Source organism: Podarcis filfolensis (genome assembly GCF_964270895.1).
Source record: "Podarcis filfolensis genome assembly, chromosome: Z".
NCBI classification, from domain to species: domain Eukaryota; kingdom Metazoa; phylum Chordata; class Lepidosauria; order Squamata; family Lacertidae; genus Podarcis; species Podarcis filfolensis.
The window spans coordinates 24,868,814-24,887,335 of record NC_139617.1 but is presented as its reverse complement, the minus strand read 5'-3'; the positions used below and the strand labels follow the sequence as shown (position 1 = coordinate 24,887,335).

Here is an 18,522-nt window from a genome sequence, read left to right as displayed (position 1 = left end):
TACTAAGAAAAAGGTATTTAGCAATGGTGACAACGCTGGTTTTCAAATGCCCTCCCCAAGAAGCTTGCTCGGCACCAATGCTGTGGCTTTTTAGGCATCAGGTGAAGTGCTTTTCATTTCCCCAGGCTTTTTAAGTGTTTTTAGACCTTGGGAACCACTGGCTTGAACGCAGGTGGTGCTGTGGGTTAAACCACAGAGCCCAGGGCTTGCAGATCAGAAGGTCGACGGTTTGAATCCTCATGACGGGATGAGCTCCTATTGCTTGGTCCCTGCTCCTGCCAACCTAGCAGTTCAAAAGCACGTCAAAGTGCAAGTAGATAAATAGGTACTGCCCCAGTGGGAAGGTAAACAGCGTTTCCGTGTGCTGTTCTGGTTCGCCAGAAGCTGCTTAGTCATGCGGGCCACATGACCCGGAAGCTGTATGCCAGCTCCCTCAGCCAGTTAAGCGAGATGAGCACCGAAACCCCAGAGTCGTTCGCCACTGGGCCTAATGGTCAGGGGTCCCTTTACCTTACTAGACCTTGGGAACCAATGGCTTGATTCTGTTGCTCTTTTAGCTTGTGCCTGATGTTATGCTCCATGTAGCATTTTCTATACACTATGGCTTTGAAAAATTATGGCACACCACCCAGAGAACTTGTTAATGGGTTGTAAAAAAGTACTGTGAATTAATCAAAATTTTAAAATGCTGCAGAATCCACTTAACTCAGGACTTTTTAAATTCTCATAGAAACATACATCAATGTATAGATCAGCCAACTTCATTTCACCTAGCAATTAGGCGAATTGTCACTTGCAACTTTATCTGGATACCTGCAAGGAATAAGAAAACCTGTCCCCAGCAGAAAAGAATGTTGCGTAAGAACCCTGTTAGCATTCCAAGAGGTTCAGGAGAGGAGTCACAAGGATGGATTCAGATTAGGGCAAGTCAGTAATTGCAAGAAATTTCTAGAAAAGTTGCAGATTTGCTGGCAGCTATACTACTGACTCTTCCTTGAATTATTAATTTCACTTCCACAGTGCAATGCTTATTTTTCCCCCAGCAAAATATCTCAGCATAGTGATGTGTTTATGATACTCATTGGATGTGCACAAGCACTGCTTTAGTAATTTTACTTAAAATTTGATAGTTTTCAGAACCCGATGCAGTTAGGTGGGATATGTTAATCAAGGCTGCAACCCTAAATAAACTGAATTCCATTGAATAAATAAGAACTCATTCCTGCGTAAACACCTCTACAATGGTGCTGCAAAGCTGGGACTGTTCTTGCAAGCAAGAACTTGGTTTGCACAAAAAGCTATGCAGTATTTGTCATTTCCAAGGTATGGCAAACCTAATTTAAAGAGATCGCAGGACCCAGGCTCCCTCATGCACTTTTAAGTTTAACCAAATTTCAAAATTATACCCATTTTGCAGAGACATCAGTGAGTTCTTTAACTGGGCCTCTCCCTACAGTACATGTATAAAGCTCCAAAAATATTCAATAGTCAAAATCTGAACTATTTTTGGCCATTAGTTAATTTAATCATGCAACATCAGAGCATGGTTGATGAACTTAAAAAATAACAACAGTGGCACATTCATAATTATGCTATATCATATCTTCAAAAGACAAACAAATGCCAGTTTGCCACCAAGTTCTATCATCACTATCCAATCAATCACAGTATGCTTATAGTTACAAACTACTATGGGCCTTTTCATATAATGTAAGAACGTGAATGATTTTACAGTAACTATCATCCCTGGTTTTATAACCACAAGACCAAACACACTATAAGCATAATGTGAAGAACCTGAGAAATCTTCAAAGGAATAACTAATCTGATTTAGCTAAGAGCACATTACAGTATATATTGGCCAACAGGAATATGAGATAAACATCAGCAATGTTTGTTCTTTCCACGTAAAAAATGGATAGAGGAAGGTTGCAAGATAAACATCTGGCCCACCTTATAATTATTATTCTAATACAGCTACAAATTAATTCAGGACACCAAAGGTGATTTCAAAATATACACAAAATGCAATAACGCATTCTAGTCCACCATCATTTTTATTATTTTTATTATATTTATTATCATAAAAGGTAAAGGGACCCCTGACCATTAGGTTCAGTCATGACTGACTCTGAGGTTGCGGCGCTCATCTCACTTTACTGGCCGAGCGAGCCTGCATACAGCTTCCGGGTCATGTGGCCAGCATGACTAAGCAGCTTCTGGCAAACCAGAGCAGTGCATGGAAACACCATTTACCTTCCCGCCAGTGCAGTACCTATTTATCTACTTGCACTTTGACGTGCTGTCGAACTGCTAGGTTGGCAGGAGCAGGTACCGAGCAACGGGAGCTCATCCTGTCGTGGGGATTCAAATCGCCGACCTTCTGATCGACAAGTCCTAGGCTCTGTGGTTTAACCCACAGCGCCACCCACGTCCCTTTTTTATTATCTTTTATAATTTTATAATTATACAATTTTTTATAATTATTTTTTATTTTTATTATCATAGTGGACAGTATATTTAGATTTTTATATTTACATATTTCTTTAAAAGGGAGATGTTATTAGTCAACTGAAAATAACATTTGAGGATGTTATTTTGGCCATCTTGCCACTACTATCCATCTTTTCTGGCTCTGAAGAAGATCTCAGGAAGATATACCGGTAAAAATTACAGAGTCTTTCTCCCCCTTCACAAAATGTGCAACACAGAGAATTCTTTTCTTCCAAATGGCAGCTTTTCAAAGAGTTTGCTGCTTTCAGTAACAGTGGAAATAATTTTGTTATTAGGAGAGGAGCCTTTAGGCAAGATAATGCTTTTACGGTTTCTCTTTTCCACTCCCATCAAGAAAGTAGGCAGAGGAACAGAGCCAGAGAGCAGAGCCCTATGTCTTGCAAAGGCAGGGGCAGCATGCAGACGGTCCCAGATTCAAATTTCAGGTAGCACTTGGAAAGACATACAGTGGTACCTCGGGTTAAGTACTTAATTCGTTCCAGAGGTCCATTCTTAACCTGAAACTGTTCTTAACATGAAGCACCACTTTAGGTAATGGGGCCTCCTGCTGCTGCCGTGCCGCCAGAGGACGATTTCTGTTCTCATCCTGAAGCAAAGTTCTTAACCTGAGGTAATATTTCTGGGTTAGTGGAGTCTGTAACCTGAAGCGTATGTAACCCGAGGTACCACTGTACTTCTGTCCAAGACCAGGAAAAGCCACTGCTGAGCTAGATGGATCAACACTCTAGCTCAGTTGGAAAAGCTCTTCCTAACCTGGTACTAAGAGACAATTTGTGCAAGATTTTTGATATAACATAAGGTATACATTTTATGTATACCTTACCCACCGACTGAGGAAGCGAACCACCATGTGCTGGAAAGCCTGGGCTCAAGTCCTACCTCTGCCCCAAACTCAAGAGTGCAACCTTGGGCCCTATGTTTCGGCTTCAGCATTCCCCATCTGTAAAATGGGCATTAACAGCAAACCTGAGCACCACATGTTGCAACTCAGTGCCGGCTGCTGGGGACCTGGTGGGGCAGCCAAGAGTGGAGCCAGAGGTGGTACCCATTGGTTTTCTCCCCATCCTCCTCCCTCACCAAAGATTCTGTGGGTACTTAAGCAGTGCTTCAGTAGAACAAAATTACCGCCTCCCTGACCCTCATGGCTGCAAATGAAAGAATACTATATAAAAAGCAAGAAGTAGCTGGTGTGGCATTAAATAGGTATTAAAATCATATTTTGCTCTAAGCATCACACATACATACTTGTTCTAACATATTTCCAAAACCCAGTAGGACACAACGCACTCCCTCAACTTGGTTAGCAGAAGCATCCTCTGGAAAGACAAGTGGGAAGCCTAAGCGGCTGCTCTTCAGCAGTGTCTCACACCCTGAGGCCCCGGGGAAAGAGAGATGATCCTCTCCACATCCAGACAGCGGGCTTCCGATGGAAGCGCTCAGGAGTTCTGAGTGAAGCTGAACTAATTTCTTCTTTGTGCTAAAACCTCACAAGTGGAGCTAAACACACAGCAGCATGGGGGGGGGGGTGTTCCTCTGCATGGAGTCCCTCCAACTCACCAATTCACTTTCACATACGTTAATTTAAAAGGGGGTCGGCGGGAAAGGAGGGCAGCCACAAATCAACCTCAAGGGAGCTAGACAAAACTATACATGTCTTTGTTTGATATAGACATTCCCCGTGAAGAGGGCGAGAGCTACGGTGGAAGAGGAAGGGGCGAGATAAGAAAACCACGCTGCAGCCACCTGAAGGAGAGGCACTTGAGCCGGAAGGGAAACAGCCGCAGCCCCCCTACCCTAATCAGCTCCTTGGATATTCTCTCCCAAAAAACAAAGCTGTCCTATAATAATAATAATGATGATGATAATAAGTTCGTGCTCCACTCTCAACAGGTTTTTAAGCGGCTGCAAATAAAAAGTTTGGGCCATCTGCTGGAAAAGCAACGTAAGGCTCAGCTAATTAGTGAAAGAAATTCAGGAGTTGCCTTGAAGGCAACGTGGGTCCCCGCTCGCCCTCCCCATTTTCCGCGGCCGGGAAATGAGGCAGGGGAGAGAGAGAGATAAGAGTTCCCCCCACACACACGGGGATTACGAAGGTAGCGCACAGGGTCATTCCCAAGGTTCCCCCCCACCCACCCGCTCGCTCATCCGGCCTCTGAAACACATGGCCATTTCCAAAGCAACAACAATCAAGGTCGCCCTATTTTGAAACCGAGGCTTTTTACATTAAAAAAAAGACCTACAGCGGAGTGCCCACGCCAAGGACTTCATTTACCAAGGACTATAAATACGAGGCGATTTCTCCTCCGGGAGCTCACACAGCCACAGGCAAACCAACCTGAGGCTGGTTCTCCCACTCCGCCACCCCCTTCCCGCGGCTCCCGCTCGCCTTCTTCCCCCGGAGGAGAGCAGCTCGGAGCACCCACCGCAGCTCCGGCGTCCTGGCTCCAGAGACCCAGCAGCAGCAAGAGCACCAGCAGCGGCGGCGGCGTTGGCGGCAGCAGGCAGTTGGCCCTCGGGCTCAGCTTCATTCTCCTCCTCCTCCTCCCTTCCTCAGCAGTCTCGCAGGCTCCCGGGCTGGTCCTTCGGAGCTGACATGGTCTTCGCAAAAAAAAGGGGGGAAAAGGAAGGAAGGGAAAGAAGGTGGTGGGGGCAGAGGGGGAGAGAAGGTTGGGCTGGGTTGGGCTAAGGCGAGCCGAGGCGAGCGGTGCGCCCGCCCGCTTGTCCTGTCCCCTCCCCCTCGGTCTCTGCAAACCCGCTCGCCTTTCTGTGCAGACTTGCAGACTTGTCCGCGCTCCAAAAAAAAAGTAAAAAAAAAAAAAAAGTGTGGGGAAAAAGAAAAGAAAAGCCGCTCTCCCGGGACTACTTTGTCCCCAAAAAAAGGCACTCTGGGATTCATCCGCCGCACTCCTTGGCTGGTTGAGGAACCCTCCCAGCGAATGGCCGTGATGGTTATGATTAAGGGGCTGTTCTTGAAATAGGTGTTGTGTGACGGTTTATTTCTTTTCTTTTTTTCAGGCTCAGAGTCATTCCAGGTAAGCCACCATGAAATAAAAAGTTCAGGTTTTCAAGAGCATTAACGTTCTTTTTCTCTCTCCCTCTCACACACGCAGGGTTCGTGTTCCAACTAAATTTTACTCAGATGGGTTCCACTGAAATGTACGGATTTGTGTTAGTCGTTTCTGTGTGTTGCAGTGGTTCTCCTCTGTATAAAAAGCAGCATCAGATACAACCCGCAGAGTTTGTTTGTGTGTGTTTTTGATTGACACTTGATTGGCAGAAGCGGCAAGGTGTGTTTAAACCCCAAATCTGAAAGGGTATCTTTGTGCGCAACCCACCCCCTCCTCCCGAGGCGGCGGCAGGTGGGAAGGTGCCCTGGAAAAGAAAAGGGGGGAATAGGTAAGAAAATTGGGTAGGGGGCGGCATTCAGATCAGACCCTTTTGGGAAGTTCTCAGACTTAACCACCACAAGTGTCCTGTGGACACTTAACTGAGAGTAAGCCTCTCTTGAGAGACTTACGCTCAATCCTAACCATACTGATCCTATTGAATTCAATGAGGCTTACTCCCAGGTAGACTTGGTTAGGGCCTCAGTCAACATGCTTAGGGGCGGGCCCATGGCTGCATCCTTACTGGGGAGCAAGTAAGCTTTCTGATGCACCCTTGTGATCGGTCTGCTGCTTTCGGCATCCCTTGGCTGCCTATGGAAAGCGGAAAGTGAGTGGTTCTGTATGGACCGTTTAGGATTACAGCCTAGTCCCGTTGAACTAACTGAGGCTTACTATTTGCGCGGTAAACTTGCGTAGGGTTGCGCTGTAAGTCTTTGAAACTGGATGCCAGCTCTGAATTGAGAAGGAAAAAATAGGGAGATAAATTTTTGATTGCATTTAACTCCACAAGATACAATCAGGTTCCAAACCCATGCAAACGTGCAGAACAACTTCAGTGAAAAAAATTTTCAGGAGAAGCACAGGTATGAGATACCTGAGAACCTCCAGTGGGTTTGATAAGAGTTCAGAGTTGGACTTCTGTGTCACACCTGTTTGATTCGGTTTCGTTCCCTAGCTGAGATGCATGCGTGTAATTGTGCGATCCTATGCAATTGCACTCGAAGCACGGGGTGCTAATTTCAATGGAACTATTTATTAGTGTGCTTCCCTGAGAGTAGTAAATTGCCGCGCAATCCTAACCATGTCTACTCAGAAGTAAGTTCTATTGAATTAAGTGGGGCTTACTCGCAGGTCAGTGGTGTTTGGATTGGAACCTAAGCCACGCGGAATTAAGTGAGCCTTGCGTCCATGTGAACGTGAATAGGAGTTAATTGTTTTCTTTAGAAAATAAAATAAAATAAGCAAATGTAAGGGTATGGTCTCCGCTGCGCGCGCGGGCGCATTGTTGGTTACCTACATTTGGTCTGCGATCACCTGAATGCTCTGGTTATCTCAGACCAAAAGCAGGTGCCCAGCACAATTTCGGAATGATGAACATAGCACAGAAACGGAAGATCTGCGAATCCAAGTTTATTCATTTATCCTTTTTTCTGACTTTGGGGAAAAGAAAGGATGGGGGAGGAGAGGGAGAGAGTTTGATGCGGATCTGCGGCTGCCTACTTGGCTGATTGACAGTCGTGGGCCCGCCCCCTAGCCGTCTCCATTCCTCGCCCGACGCCGCGCTGCCGCGGCCGTTTTGCTGGGGAATTCTCGCTTGCGCGCTCTTTGATCAGGATTCGTGCACCTTACGCGGGTAATGTTTTTCCCCGGAGGCGGGACCAAGATCTTCCCGTAGTCTAATTGATCGGTAGCAGCACGGTCGGCCCTTCCTGCCCACTCCCCCCCCCAAATCCCAAACTTTGTTGTCATGCTGTCTTAACCTGGCTGCCTTCTTTCCCACAGACCGGGGGGCCGGGCGCCGTGAGCAACCCGAGGAACTGAGTTCTCCAGCGGGAGCGAAGCAGTTTCTTTGCCGGCCACGCTGCACCATGCGCGCTGGGTGAGTTTCTGGGGAAGGGCGGCCGGTGGGGGTGATGCTACCTTGACTTTAATCAAATGTAACTTGGTGGAGTCTCTGTTACAACTTTAATTAATTTTTGGTCCTTTCCCCCGTGCAGGCTGGTTGCGTTCCTTGTTGCTTTCTGCCTGACTCCAGATTCTGCGAATGGGGTAAGTGTTCCCAGACAATCTCAAAACACATTCTAATCCTGTGCATTTATTTTCCTGAGTCAGAATACACACAACATTGGGGCCTCCTCTCAGGTAAAAATGTGTCCAGTTGATACTTAATGTGAACTGGGTGCACAATTACCACAGAGTAAGCTCTGTTATACTTGATGCAATTTAGTTCCAAGTAAAATGTTTGTTGGCTGTATGGCCTAATTCGGGGAAATAATGCATACTCAATGTCTACTCCAGAGTAGGGTGCTGGATGATAACATCAGTGTTCATGATGCTGTAAATGAACTAGTAGAAATGGTAGTGAGACTTATTCTTGTAAGGGATGGCAGCATGATAGATGCACTTCATTTAAAACCCCTGCTGCATTTTCTGTAATAACTGGGGTGCTTTGTATGTGGATTGTGGAGTTTGGGCCTGGAGCATGAGGGTCTGTGGATGTCAAAACACAGGGACACTACATGCAGCAAATGTCCTATGCATCTTTTGTATATTTACTCAAAAGCAAGCCATGCTGAGTTAAGTAAGACTTGATTCCCAAGTCAGCATTGTAGAGAACTGCAACCCCTTGCTGGTGTCTATTTTTTACTTGTGGTACTTAAAGTAAAACTTCTCTGTCCTTGAACACATGTGCTATATATAAAATTGCAAAGTTAGGAAGCCACATACTGGAATGATAAATAAAACTGATTAGTTTTTGAGCCCATCATCACATTTTCTTCTTTCCTCTGGGGTGGTCTTCAGAACTCTTTGGAAGTTTGGGTTTATGCATCTATGGTGCAGATTGTAAGAACATAAGCCAAAGTCATGGGCAAGGTAGACCGCATTTACCATCCATTTAGGTTTGGAAGCAGTTACTGCTTCTAAAGAGAATGGGAGGAGGATGCTTAAGCCTCATTTTCTCTCTATTTTAGACTGCACTCTGTGCAAGCTCAGGAGCACTCTTTTGCAAAGGAGCTGGGCTGACTTTCCTGCTGAACTATGGCTCCTTGCTTTTTAAAGTTAGCCCTTATAAACTGTCCCTTTACGGGTGGTGCACTGTGCAGCTATAAGCAGGGGGCTATAGGGGGCCATGTGATGAAAACTGCATTTAGGGCTCCTGTCAAAGAGAGGCTGTGTACACACAATACATTTAAAGCACAAGGCCTGCCCCAAAGAATCCTAGAATCTGTGTTTTTTAAGGGTGCAGGGAACTGTGGTCATATGAGGGGGAAACAACAGTTCCCATGACTCATTGGGGCAAGTCATGTGCCTTAGGTGTGTGGTGTTCTGTGTAGGCTTAGGTCCTTAGGAGCAGGCCTTTTGGCAGCTTTATGCTGAGCACAAGTTCTAGAGTTCAGGTACAGGACTTCTTAAAGCCTCTGAGAAGCATGAGAGCTAAATGTCTTCTTGAGATTCCCTTTCCTACGCTTAGAGTCATAGAATCATAGACTCCTAGCGTTGGAAGGAATTCCAAAGGTCATTGAATCCAACGACTTGCAATGCAGTTAGAATGTATAGTTTGTCAATGTTGATATGACTTGGTTCATTGTGGGGCCTGGGGACATTTCTGGTGCTATACTGTGGCTCAAATTAAGCCCTCTTTGTGTTATGCAACATATGCAGAACATACAATATCTACACTGGACTGGGGAAATGCTTTGTGATGCCACAGGTCTTTTTGTTTTATATGTCAAATTAGTTTGCTTTGTAAGGGCAGTAATTCCAGACTGTGCTCATCTGAAACATAGGTTTTTGTGCCACCACCAGCTGTTGGTTGAATATTGTTTTTGAATATTAATATAAAGTGCTTATTTGTCTAAATGCCCCTTCGCAAAAGTTCCCATATGGCAAAAGCCCTCATTTTACAAATGCTTTTGTTAGTGCTGCAGTGCTTAATTGTGTTAGATTCATTAACACTTTCTTGGTTGAGTTAAAAAAAGGTGACATGGGTGTTTGTGAGGGGAGGGTAGTCCTCCCATGAGTCATAATCTCCAGATACTCAGCTTTCATTAAAGAGCAAGAGAAAGAAAGTTTATAGCACGTGTAGAACCTAAGATGATAAAAGGTTTCCAGGTAATTAGGCAGCAGATTGAAAACAATATATGTGCCTTTTAGTATAAGTACTGATGAAAATCACACCATTCTCACGGGGGGGGGGGGGGGGCAGATACAAAAGAAGACAGGGCTCCAGAGGGAATTTAGTAGGTGTAGAACAGTGTTTCCCTGACTTGGGTCTCCTGCTGTTTTTGGACTTCAGTTCCCATCATCCCTGACCACTAGTCCTGCTAGCTAGGGATTATGGGAGTTGTAGTCCAAAAGCAGCTGGAGACCCATGTTTCAGAAACACTGGTGTAGAACATCTATCAAAGGTGCCTACCTTCTTTTGCATCTGGCCACCCTTACTTTAAAAGAGGGGTCTTCCCATATCTCATGGCCAGGAAAGCATAACTCTTAAGAGGATGCTTGTGATATGGTGCCTGTACATGATTTATCTAGAACAAAGTAGGGTTTTTTTTTTTAAATTCTTCAGAGCTATTGTTGTTTACTTACAAGTTTTAAACTATGTATAAATCTTTTGTTGGACTAACAGGTGTATAAATTTTGTTAAAGTAAGAAAAAACACAACGTACTTTCAACTGGAAAAAAGTAACTGTGATTCCAAGCTTTAATGACTTACTCTTACAGCCAAGGGTGTAAACCAGGGGTTCACAAAACAGTGTTTAACATACTAATCCAGGTATCGCTATGGATTCGTGGTTGAAGATGGAAGATGGCACGTCTGTTGCTTCAACTAAATTGATATTTAGTTGTCCTTTTTATTCCCTCGTTGTGTTTTATATTAAAACACAACAGGAGCAATAAAAAGACAGTTAAAAATCATCCAGCATCTGACAGAGTACATTCATATTTATGCAACAGGAAGAAGAATCCTTATGTGTTCCACCATGACACTCAGCAAAAATCAAGTGGTCTGTAGAAAAATATGTTTGGGAACCCCTGCTGTAATCCTAACTCTACTTATCTGTTAGTGAGCCCCATTGAATTTACGATTATATGCATGCTTAGGGTTGCACTATAAATGTTGGGTGTTTCGTAGGACTGGGGTGAAAAAGCTAAGTAGCCAAACTCTCTAGTTGTGTATCAAGGTTCATACTGTCAAGTTATGCAGATGACACTCTTCAATTAGCATTGTTCAGTAGCTCTTGTGTTTCCATCCCCTGTTTTCTGCAACATAAGTTGGGCCAGACCAGTGATTTTCCCAAAGGGTAGTTTCTAAACGACCCAAATGTGTCAAATTGCTTAACTTGGATCAGTACTGTACCTGGGATAATTGGGTTGGCTCCTTAATTTGCAGAAAAACTGATCCACCTGTCTTGTGACTCACTTCCAGGTTACAGGGCTTTAGGGTAATGGTGCTAGATTGTGAGCATTGGCTTATTTCTATCCCGGCCCATACACTGAAAGCCTTAACTGTTCTTTCCAGGAAGTAAATCTCAGTAAAAAGAGCCCTGCTGGATCAGGCCAATGGTCCATCTAGTCTAGCATCCTATTCTCACAGTGGCCAACCAGATAGATGCTTGTGAGAAACCCACAAGCTGGAGCCAAGTACATGAGCACCAGTTTCCAGCAACAGGTATATTCAGAAGCATTACTGATTTTGACTGTGGAGGCAGAGCATAGCAATCATGGCTAATAGCCACTGATTGCAATGCAGCTTGTTCCTGAGTGAGTTCATTTTGACTGGAACAAATAAAGTACTGTGGCTTATTTCTCCTACTGTGTTATTTTTGTTTTCAAACTAACTGGCATTCTGTATTCAAGTCAGTAATTTCTGAAGAGCAATTTGAACCTGTGTTAAAGGCACGTGAGTCATCTTGTGAGGCTGCTCTGTTTTGGTTTTTCCTCATTTGGCAATTCTTAGATGTGACACTAGCCCTAATTCAGCACTTGTAGCTTCATGGTGATACAAATGTGTAATAGGGAAAGATGGCAAAGCTCCTGTTGTCCTTTCCTGTTATATTTTTCATCACCGTGTGATGAAAAATCTGTTGAAAGTGATAGATAGATAGATGAATAGATGTGCTACTGAGTCATTGATCCATGTACCAGAGGAGTAGCCAGCATTGTGCCTCCACATTTTTTTAGACTCCAACTCCCATCAACCCCTACCAGCATTGCCAGTGGTCAGGGATGATGGGAGCTGTAGTCCAACAAATATGAAGTAGGCATTATCTAGCCCACTATTGTTCCCTTGGATTGGCACTGGATCTCCAAGATTACTGTTAGGTGCAGTCATTTTCATTCAGGCTGAGAAAGCTCAGGCCCAGAGGCCAAATGTGACCCTCCATGCCTTTCCTTGAATTTGCTATAGACCACACTGCTCTGCGCCTCAAGCATTATTACGGTGGTACCTCTGGTTACAAACTTAATTCGTTCCGGAGATCCATTCTTAACCTGAAACCATTCTTAACCTGAGGTACCACTTTAGCTAGCGTATGATTTCTGTTCTCATCCTGAGGTAAAGTTCTTAACCCAAGGTGATACTACCGGGTTAGCGGAGTATGTAACCCGAGGTGTTTGTAACCTGAGGGTACCATTGTATTATCTTTGCTAGCTTGGAATGTTTCATTGAATTCTGATAAGTCTGTTTTGCTTGCATGGATGGAGTGTGCAAGTGTGTATGTGGAAACTCTCCTATTGGACAAAGATAAAATTTACATTTGGTGCTCCACCTGCTTTTGGCATGTGGCCCACAGAAAGCAAATGTGGCCCTTGGGCTAAGAAAAATTCCCCACTCCTGTTTTAACTGGAGGTAGTGAGCGTTAATCATGGGACAGTATGTGTACAAAGCATGAAGCTTGTCCTTATTGTGTGTTTTTTCTTTCCCTGGGCCTCATAGCGGTACCTTCTTCCCCTAGTCCTTGTGGTTTGCTATAATGGACCAGACCAGGTCTAAAGCAGCTTCTGGTTGGGTCAGTTTAATACCTAAAGGAGAAAATATGAATATGTTGTTAAAAGAAAGAACTTTGCAGAATCATGGGGCATAGCTGAGTTAAAGAGGGAGCTTAGCTTTTCTGTATCACATGCACACCCTTGAAAATGCTTATTTTTTTGAAAAGAAGTAGATACTGTTAAAAATGGCTACAAAAAGACAAATCCTTGCATGGATGGGAAAAGAGGTTGTATCTCAATGGCAGAACATAGTTGCATACAAAATGCCTCGGGCTCAGTTGCTGGAATTAGAGAAAGGCCATAGCTCAAGAATTATCTGCTTTGTATGCAGAATGTCCAGCATCTTCAGGCAGGGCTGGGTGAGACTCCTGTTGAAACCCAGGAGACTTGCTGCTAGTCTCTGTTAGCAGTACAGAGTTACAATGGACTGGCCCAAAACATTTCACTACCTGAGGTGGAGGATAATATGGTTTCCAACCACCACACCCATTATTTGTACAAAGCTAAGTGGAGCAGCAGTTGAATCTTGCTATGGTAGGGCAGTGTCCTCTACTGAATCTCAGAGCAGCTGGCTAGCTCTAGTGACAATAAGGCATGGCATGTGGCATATACAACCCTTCCCTCCCATACCTCATTGCCACCTCTCAGCATCTGCAGCATGAGCAATCTGCTTCGCTATGGTAGGGCCTGGACCAATGCCTGATTTGTTGGTGTGGCGTAAGTGAAACGGAGACCAAAGCATCCATTTGTGGCTCTGGGTATAGAGCAAGCATGGAATGATTTGTTATTTTCATGCTCGGACTATACCAGAGCTGCATCATGTGTGATAAGCTTCATTCACAAATGCCAGTTCTGCATAGGAAGGCTGCATGAGTGCAGGCATCATATCTATGCATGTATGTTGCATGAGTATGTTGTGAGCATACCTGTGATCCACCTTTGAGCTGTGTGCACTCCAGGGTATGCATAGCCTGGAAGCAGATTATGCATCTCACTGAAGCTAAACACATCTGGATCTGGGTCTGGGTCTGAACCTGCTTGGAGCCTTTATAGACCAAAACCACTCTCCTCCAGACCTTTCTGTCTAGCCTACAGAACTTTCCTAGGCTGCCATCACTGGCTTTGCTTCACATTGAATGTTTCTTCCTGGCTAGAATGTGTTCCTGAACTCTGAGAATGCCTCTTGCTTGCAAGTAGAAAAACTAACCTTTTTGCATTCACTGGCCCACCCACTTTTGACTCTGCCTCCACTCATCACTGCCCCACCTTTGTCCTGAGAAAGGTTCCCTACCTGCTGTATTTGCTGCATTGAGTTCTGTGGTGAGCGGGGAAGAAAACATAATGTGAATGACTGCAATAAATAGAGTAGATAGATTTTTAAATTGTTCTTGGACTCATCTATTAGAGTTCAAGCCATCTACAGTAGGTGTCAGTGGTACTAAAATAGGTTTGCTCAAAGGCATTTGTGTATATTGGAACCCTGCCGTTAGATTAGGCAAACGCTGATAACTTCTGAACTGTTAGTTGCAGCTTCCTGATTTAAAACCCTTGTATTTTATAATTATTATTTGCTTAGACAAATTGAACAGTACCAAATTTTAAGCATTTGGCAGGAGATCATTATAAGATGGAGGAAGGAGCAGGATTAAGGAGTTCATTGACCTTAGCTAAAAGCAAATAGGCACTGAGCTGTATGCAAGTTGGTTACAGGGAAAGAGACATTTTGTTGATAACTTCAACAAAACTTAACAATAGTTTTTTGTGTTTTTTTGCAGGGGAGGGGAGCATGTGTGTGAGGGTTTTCTTGGCTAGAGAAAAAGAGGTGCAGTACAATCAGGTCTCAGGCAGGGGTTATGTTCCACCTCTGTGCTACTGTCCTTACCTTATGGAGCTGGCACACCATGCTGTCCTTACCCCACCCTAAGCAAGGCAGAGAGGTGTCAATAGTGCGTGAGAGCATCCCAGAGCCAAGTAAGCAAGACAGAAAGCTTGAAAGCAATTCCTGCACTAGGGAAAAAAACCCTGTGCAAAAGGAGCTTTTAAGCTCTCTGCCTTGTGTGCAATTAATTCTCACAGGCCTTTTAATGAAATGTGATCCTTTTCCCATGGAATATTTTGGATGAGAACTAGTGGCCCTCCAGATGTTGCTGGACTCCCAACACCCACCAACCCCAGCCAACACAAATGAAGTTGTGGTCCAGGAACATCTGGAGGGGCTATAAGATATCTCTCTGTTTTAGGCTGTGGTTATGTGTTGTTGGTATGACTTTAATTGGGATGGGAGTAGGTGATAATTCAGGTTCTGTGACCCTAAGCTATATTAGTGTTACCTACATGATTCATGGAAACATGAGATATAAATATTATTTTAGAAGGAAGGAGATGGGGTTGTTTGTACGTAGGAAGAAGCTTTGTACACAGACCATTGGTCCATTCAGCTCAGTACTGTCTACACTAACTGGAAGTGGTTCTCCAGGGTTTCAGACAGGGTACAATCCCAGCCCTAAAGATACTGCCAGGGATTGAACCTGAGACCTTCTCAGCTGCTCTGTCATTGACCAATGCCACACTTTGGATAATTTGCACCTGGTTGTAGAGAGTAATCCAAATAGCAGCAGCATTAAAAAAAAATAATTATCAGTGATGTATGATAAAACCCAAATAACTATTTTAAAAAGATAAAAATTAAGATAATATGAATTGAGTATGTGACAATAAAACTGCCAGTACTGGAGTTCTATACAGATGTATCAGGAGTTGCTATTTATTTATTTGCTTAATGTTTTGAAAATTAAGCGGTGATGTCTGAACTGGGTTTCTTCCACCATTAACCTGCATTTTTTAGGGCAGCCTGGCTTCCCTCATGGTCGCCTTACCAAACCGGGTTTCCTCCAAATGTTGTTGGACTACAGCTCCCCTCGTCCTTTAGCATTTGCCATGTTGTTTGTTGCTGATGGGAGTTGTAGTCCAATAACTTCTGGAGGGGCACCAGGTTGGGGAAGGCTGCTCTAGGAATGCAAGCACTCTTTGGGTTTTGTCATTGTCATGCTTCTAGATCCTTTTGTAGTTGTTTGGCTTCCATTGTAAAATGAACTTTGTCATCTCCCTCCTGACCTCAAAAATGGAAGATCTGGGAACTGGTGTGCCACGTGATCACTTCTTTTGTCAAATGGCATAAGAGGCTGACAGCATGCTATGAAGCTTCAGACAGGAATTTTAGATAATGTTCTGTACCATATGAGATCAATAGACTGCCTTTGAAAGAACAGGTGTCGCACCTACAGAAGTGGCGCTAGAACTGCAAAATTCTATTTCCAGGATCAGAACCAACAATTAAAGAAACATTCACAAATTTAAGAAGTCGTAGAAACCAAAACATTTATTCCTAGGTTCTCTAGTTTTTTCCCTTTTGGTTATTCATTGAGCAATTAAGCATTTAATTCTCAATTATAATTGCAATTAAAAGACAAAACAACCCGAAGTATGCTTCTGTATGTGCACCACTACCACATCACTCAAAGGCAAAATTTCAAAGTAAAAGATCCAGTTGATGGACTAGGAATTGCATGGTTGTCAAGCATATACTGTAATTATTCTTTCTCAGCCTTTTACGTGTTACTTTAACAAACTGGTGGAGCTATATATACCAAAGTTCCTATCCTTATGACTTCATAAAACTAGGGAAACATAAAGCCAGTATTCCCTGAATCAGAAGTAAAATAAAAATACCTACCAAATGAATTATGCTTTGAAGTGTAGGGCCAAACGATGTGTGAAATTAAACATATGGTTTGAAACAGATGAAACACCTGTTTCTGCTTTGGGTGGTGTTGGAGTCCAAGCATTGCCAGCCCAAGACATTTTGCTGCCTGAGGTGAAGTAGAACATACTTCCCACCCCTGCCGTGCAACTCTCTAGAGGCTGCAGGCAGGGGCTGGGTGAGCCATGACCATGGTGGCAGCTTCTCCACCACCACATCACCTCTTCTTCCTCCTCTGAGCCTGGATGTGCTGCTCACATGCTCACTCTCCTGCTGACCATCTGACAGGTGCAAGGGAGAAAATACCACTGTACTATGCAGGTGCAAGTGTTGAGTGCAAGTGCCACACTTATAGGCAGCTTCTGTGCCTTGAGGCACAGCAAAAAGTGTGGGGCAGAAGTCCCTTGCATCCCGGGATGCAAGGGCAGATTTTCATCAGGACTGTGAGTTAACCTGTGGTGAAGTCAGGAGCTGACTCTGGTTTTCACAGTGCTTTAGAGCAAATAGGCACTCAATTATCAAGTCAGCTGCATTTTCTCCTTGCCCTGCTAGACTAAAGAAAGGAGGGAGTGTTGATTGTTGTTCAGCCATTCCATGCAGATTAAGCATGCCTGAACCCACAGATTTTATTTGGCCTAATTAGGTATGCCTATCTTGGGCCAGGCTGTTTCATCTGAGAGGTGGATATTGTGGATATTGTAAAGTCCCTCTAGATAAAGTCTGAGGCATCTACTTTGGAGGCTTCATTCAAAGTATTTTGGGAGGATGAATGGGATATAAGTTTAATGAATGAATAAATATTTCAGAAGACCAAATGTTTTAAACCATAATGTGAAAGCATTTTTAGAGAGTTGGAAAAGTCTGTGTGTTATAAAATGGGCAGTGTCACCTACATTTTATGATGTCAAGAGCTTTCACAGGTAATGGTTTATGGAGTACCCTATTCCCTGTGGATCAGTGATCCAATTAAAGCATTTTCACAGACTAGAATGAAACTGGAATGCTTTACTGACTTGTAAATGTTGATTGAGATAGAAGGGAGATGATTATTTTTAATGTAGAAGTACATTCCAGCTGAGGCATATTAGATATCCTACTCATTCCAAGCCCTGTCTAATATTATTCACCATTTTCTTTTATTTGTATGCCACCCATCATCCGAAGATCACAGGGCAGTTCCCAATATAAAAATACAGGAACAGGATGCATAAGATGCCACAGTGCAAGATGTTTTTCTTTTGCTGCTATGGCTGGTAGTGGTTCTGTAAGGTTTTCCAAAAGGGGCTCTGCAACATTAGCCTTACTCGGAGAGGCCTGGGATTGAACCTGGGAGCTTCTGCACTGCAAAACGTGTGCCCTACCACTGAGCTATGGTCTTTCCCCATAAGTTACTCCTACACAGGAAGCCGCCTTGTCAGGAAGTCAGACTGTTGATCCAGCTAACTCAGTATTGTGTACAGTGAGTGGCAGTGGCTCTCCAGGGTTTCAGAAACAGCCTTATTTTCCCAGCCCTCTCTGGAGATGCCAGGGATTGAGCCTGGGGCATTCTGCGTGCAAATCAGATCTTGTGGCCCTTCCCCATACAGTCATACCTCGGGTTACAGACGCTTCGGGTTGTGTGATTTCGAGTTGCGCACCACGCCAAACCCAGAAGTACCGGAATGGGTTACTTCCGGGTTTTGGTGCTTGTGCATGCACAGAAGTGCTAAATTGCGCTTTGCACATGCGCAGAAGCACTGAATCGCAACCTGAACAGATGCGATGCTGCAGGTTGCGGACGCTGCGGGTTGCGAACGTGCTTCCCACACGGATCACATTCGCAGCCCAAGCATCCACTGTATTGGCAAGTGTGGTGTGGAGGAGAGTGGCCATTAATGGAAGGCACCTCCTCCCCAAAGCATGAAATCACCACTGCCTGGCTGCAAACCACATGCTTCATAGAAATAGCCCCATTCATTGGTTTCCGTGGAGCTACCCCAGAGTGTTTCATATCTCTTTCTCTGCTCTACTGATCCCTCCCCCACCCAAAGAAATAGAATTTCAGCATCTTTTTGGTGAAAATTATCTGCTGATAAGGAAAGATCTCAATGGCTGTGTTTGCTATGGTAGCTTTCCATTCAAACTGCCAAGAGCAATCCGGCCTGAGTT

General features: G+C 44.2%; 2 protein-coding genes across 7 annotated transcripts in view; one reads left to right on the top strand and one right to left on the bottom strand.

Moving 5' to 3' along the window:
* Nucleotides 1–5,071, bottom strand: part of COL4A5 (collagen type IV alpha 5 chain) — a 136,537-nt gene extending 131,466 nt beyond the window's left edge. For both annotated transcript variants that reach the window (XM_083595798.1, XM_083595799.1), the window contains exon 1: nucleotides 4,938–5,071. In XM_083595798.1, coding sequence (XP_083451924.1) covers nucleotides 4,938–5,042 — 105 coding nt within the window. In that variant the 5' untranslated portion in view covers nucleotides 5,043–5,071. The remainder of the gene's footprint in view (nucleotides 1–4,937) is intronic.
* Nucleotides 5,072–5,188: 117 nt separating this feature from the next.
* Nucleotides 5,189–18,522, top strand: part of COL4A6 (collagen type IV alpha 6 chain) — a 193,751-nt gene continuing 180,417 nt past the window's right edge. For 3 of the 5 annotated variants that reach the window (XM_083595795.1, XM_083595792.1, XM_083595794.1), the window contains exons 1-3: nucleotides 7,129–7,254; nucleotides 7,404–7,500; nucleotides 7,619–7,670. In XM_083595795.1, coding sequence (XP_083451921.1) covers nucleotides 7,490–7,500; nucleotides 7,619–7,670 — 63 coding nt within the window. In that variant the 5' untranslated portion in view covers nucleotides 7,129–7,254; nucleotides 7,404–7,489. Of the gene's footprint in view, nucleotides 5,547–7,128; nucleotides 7,255–7,403; nucleotides 7,501–7,618; nucleotides 7,671–18,522 lie in introns of those variants that run through there. The other 2 variants (XM_083595796.1, XM_083595793.1) reach the window with 2 other exon arrangements.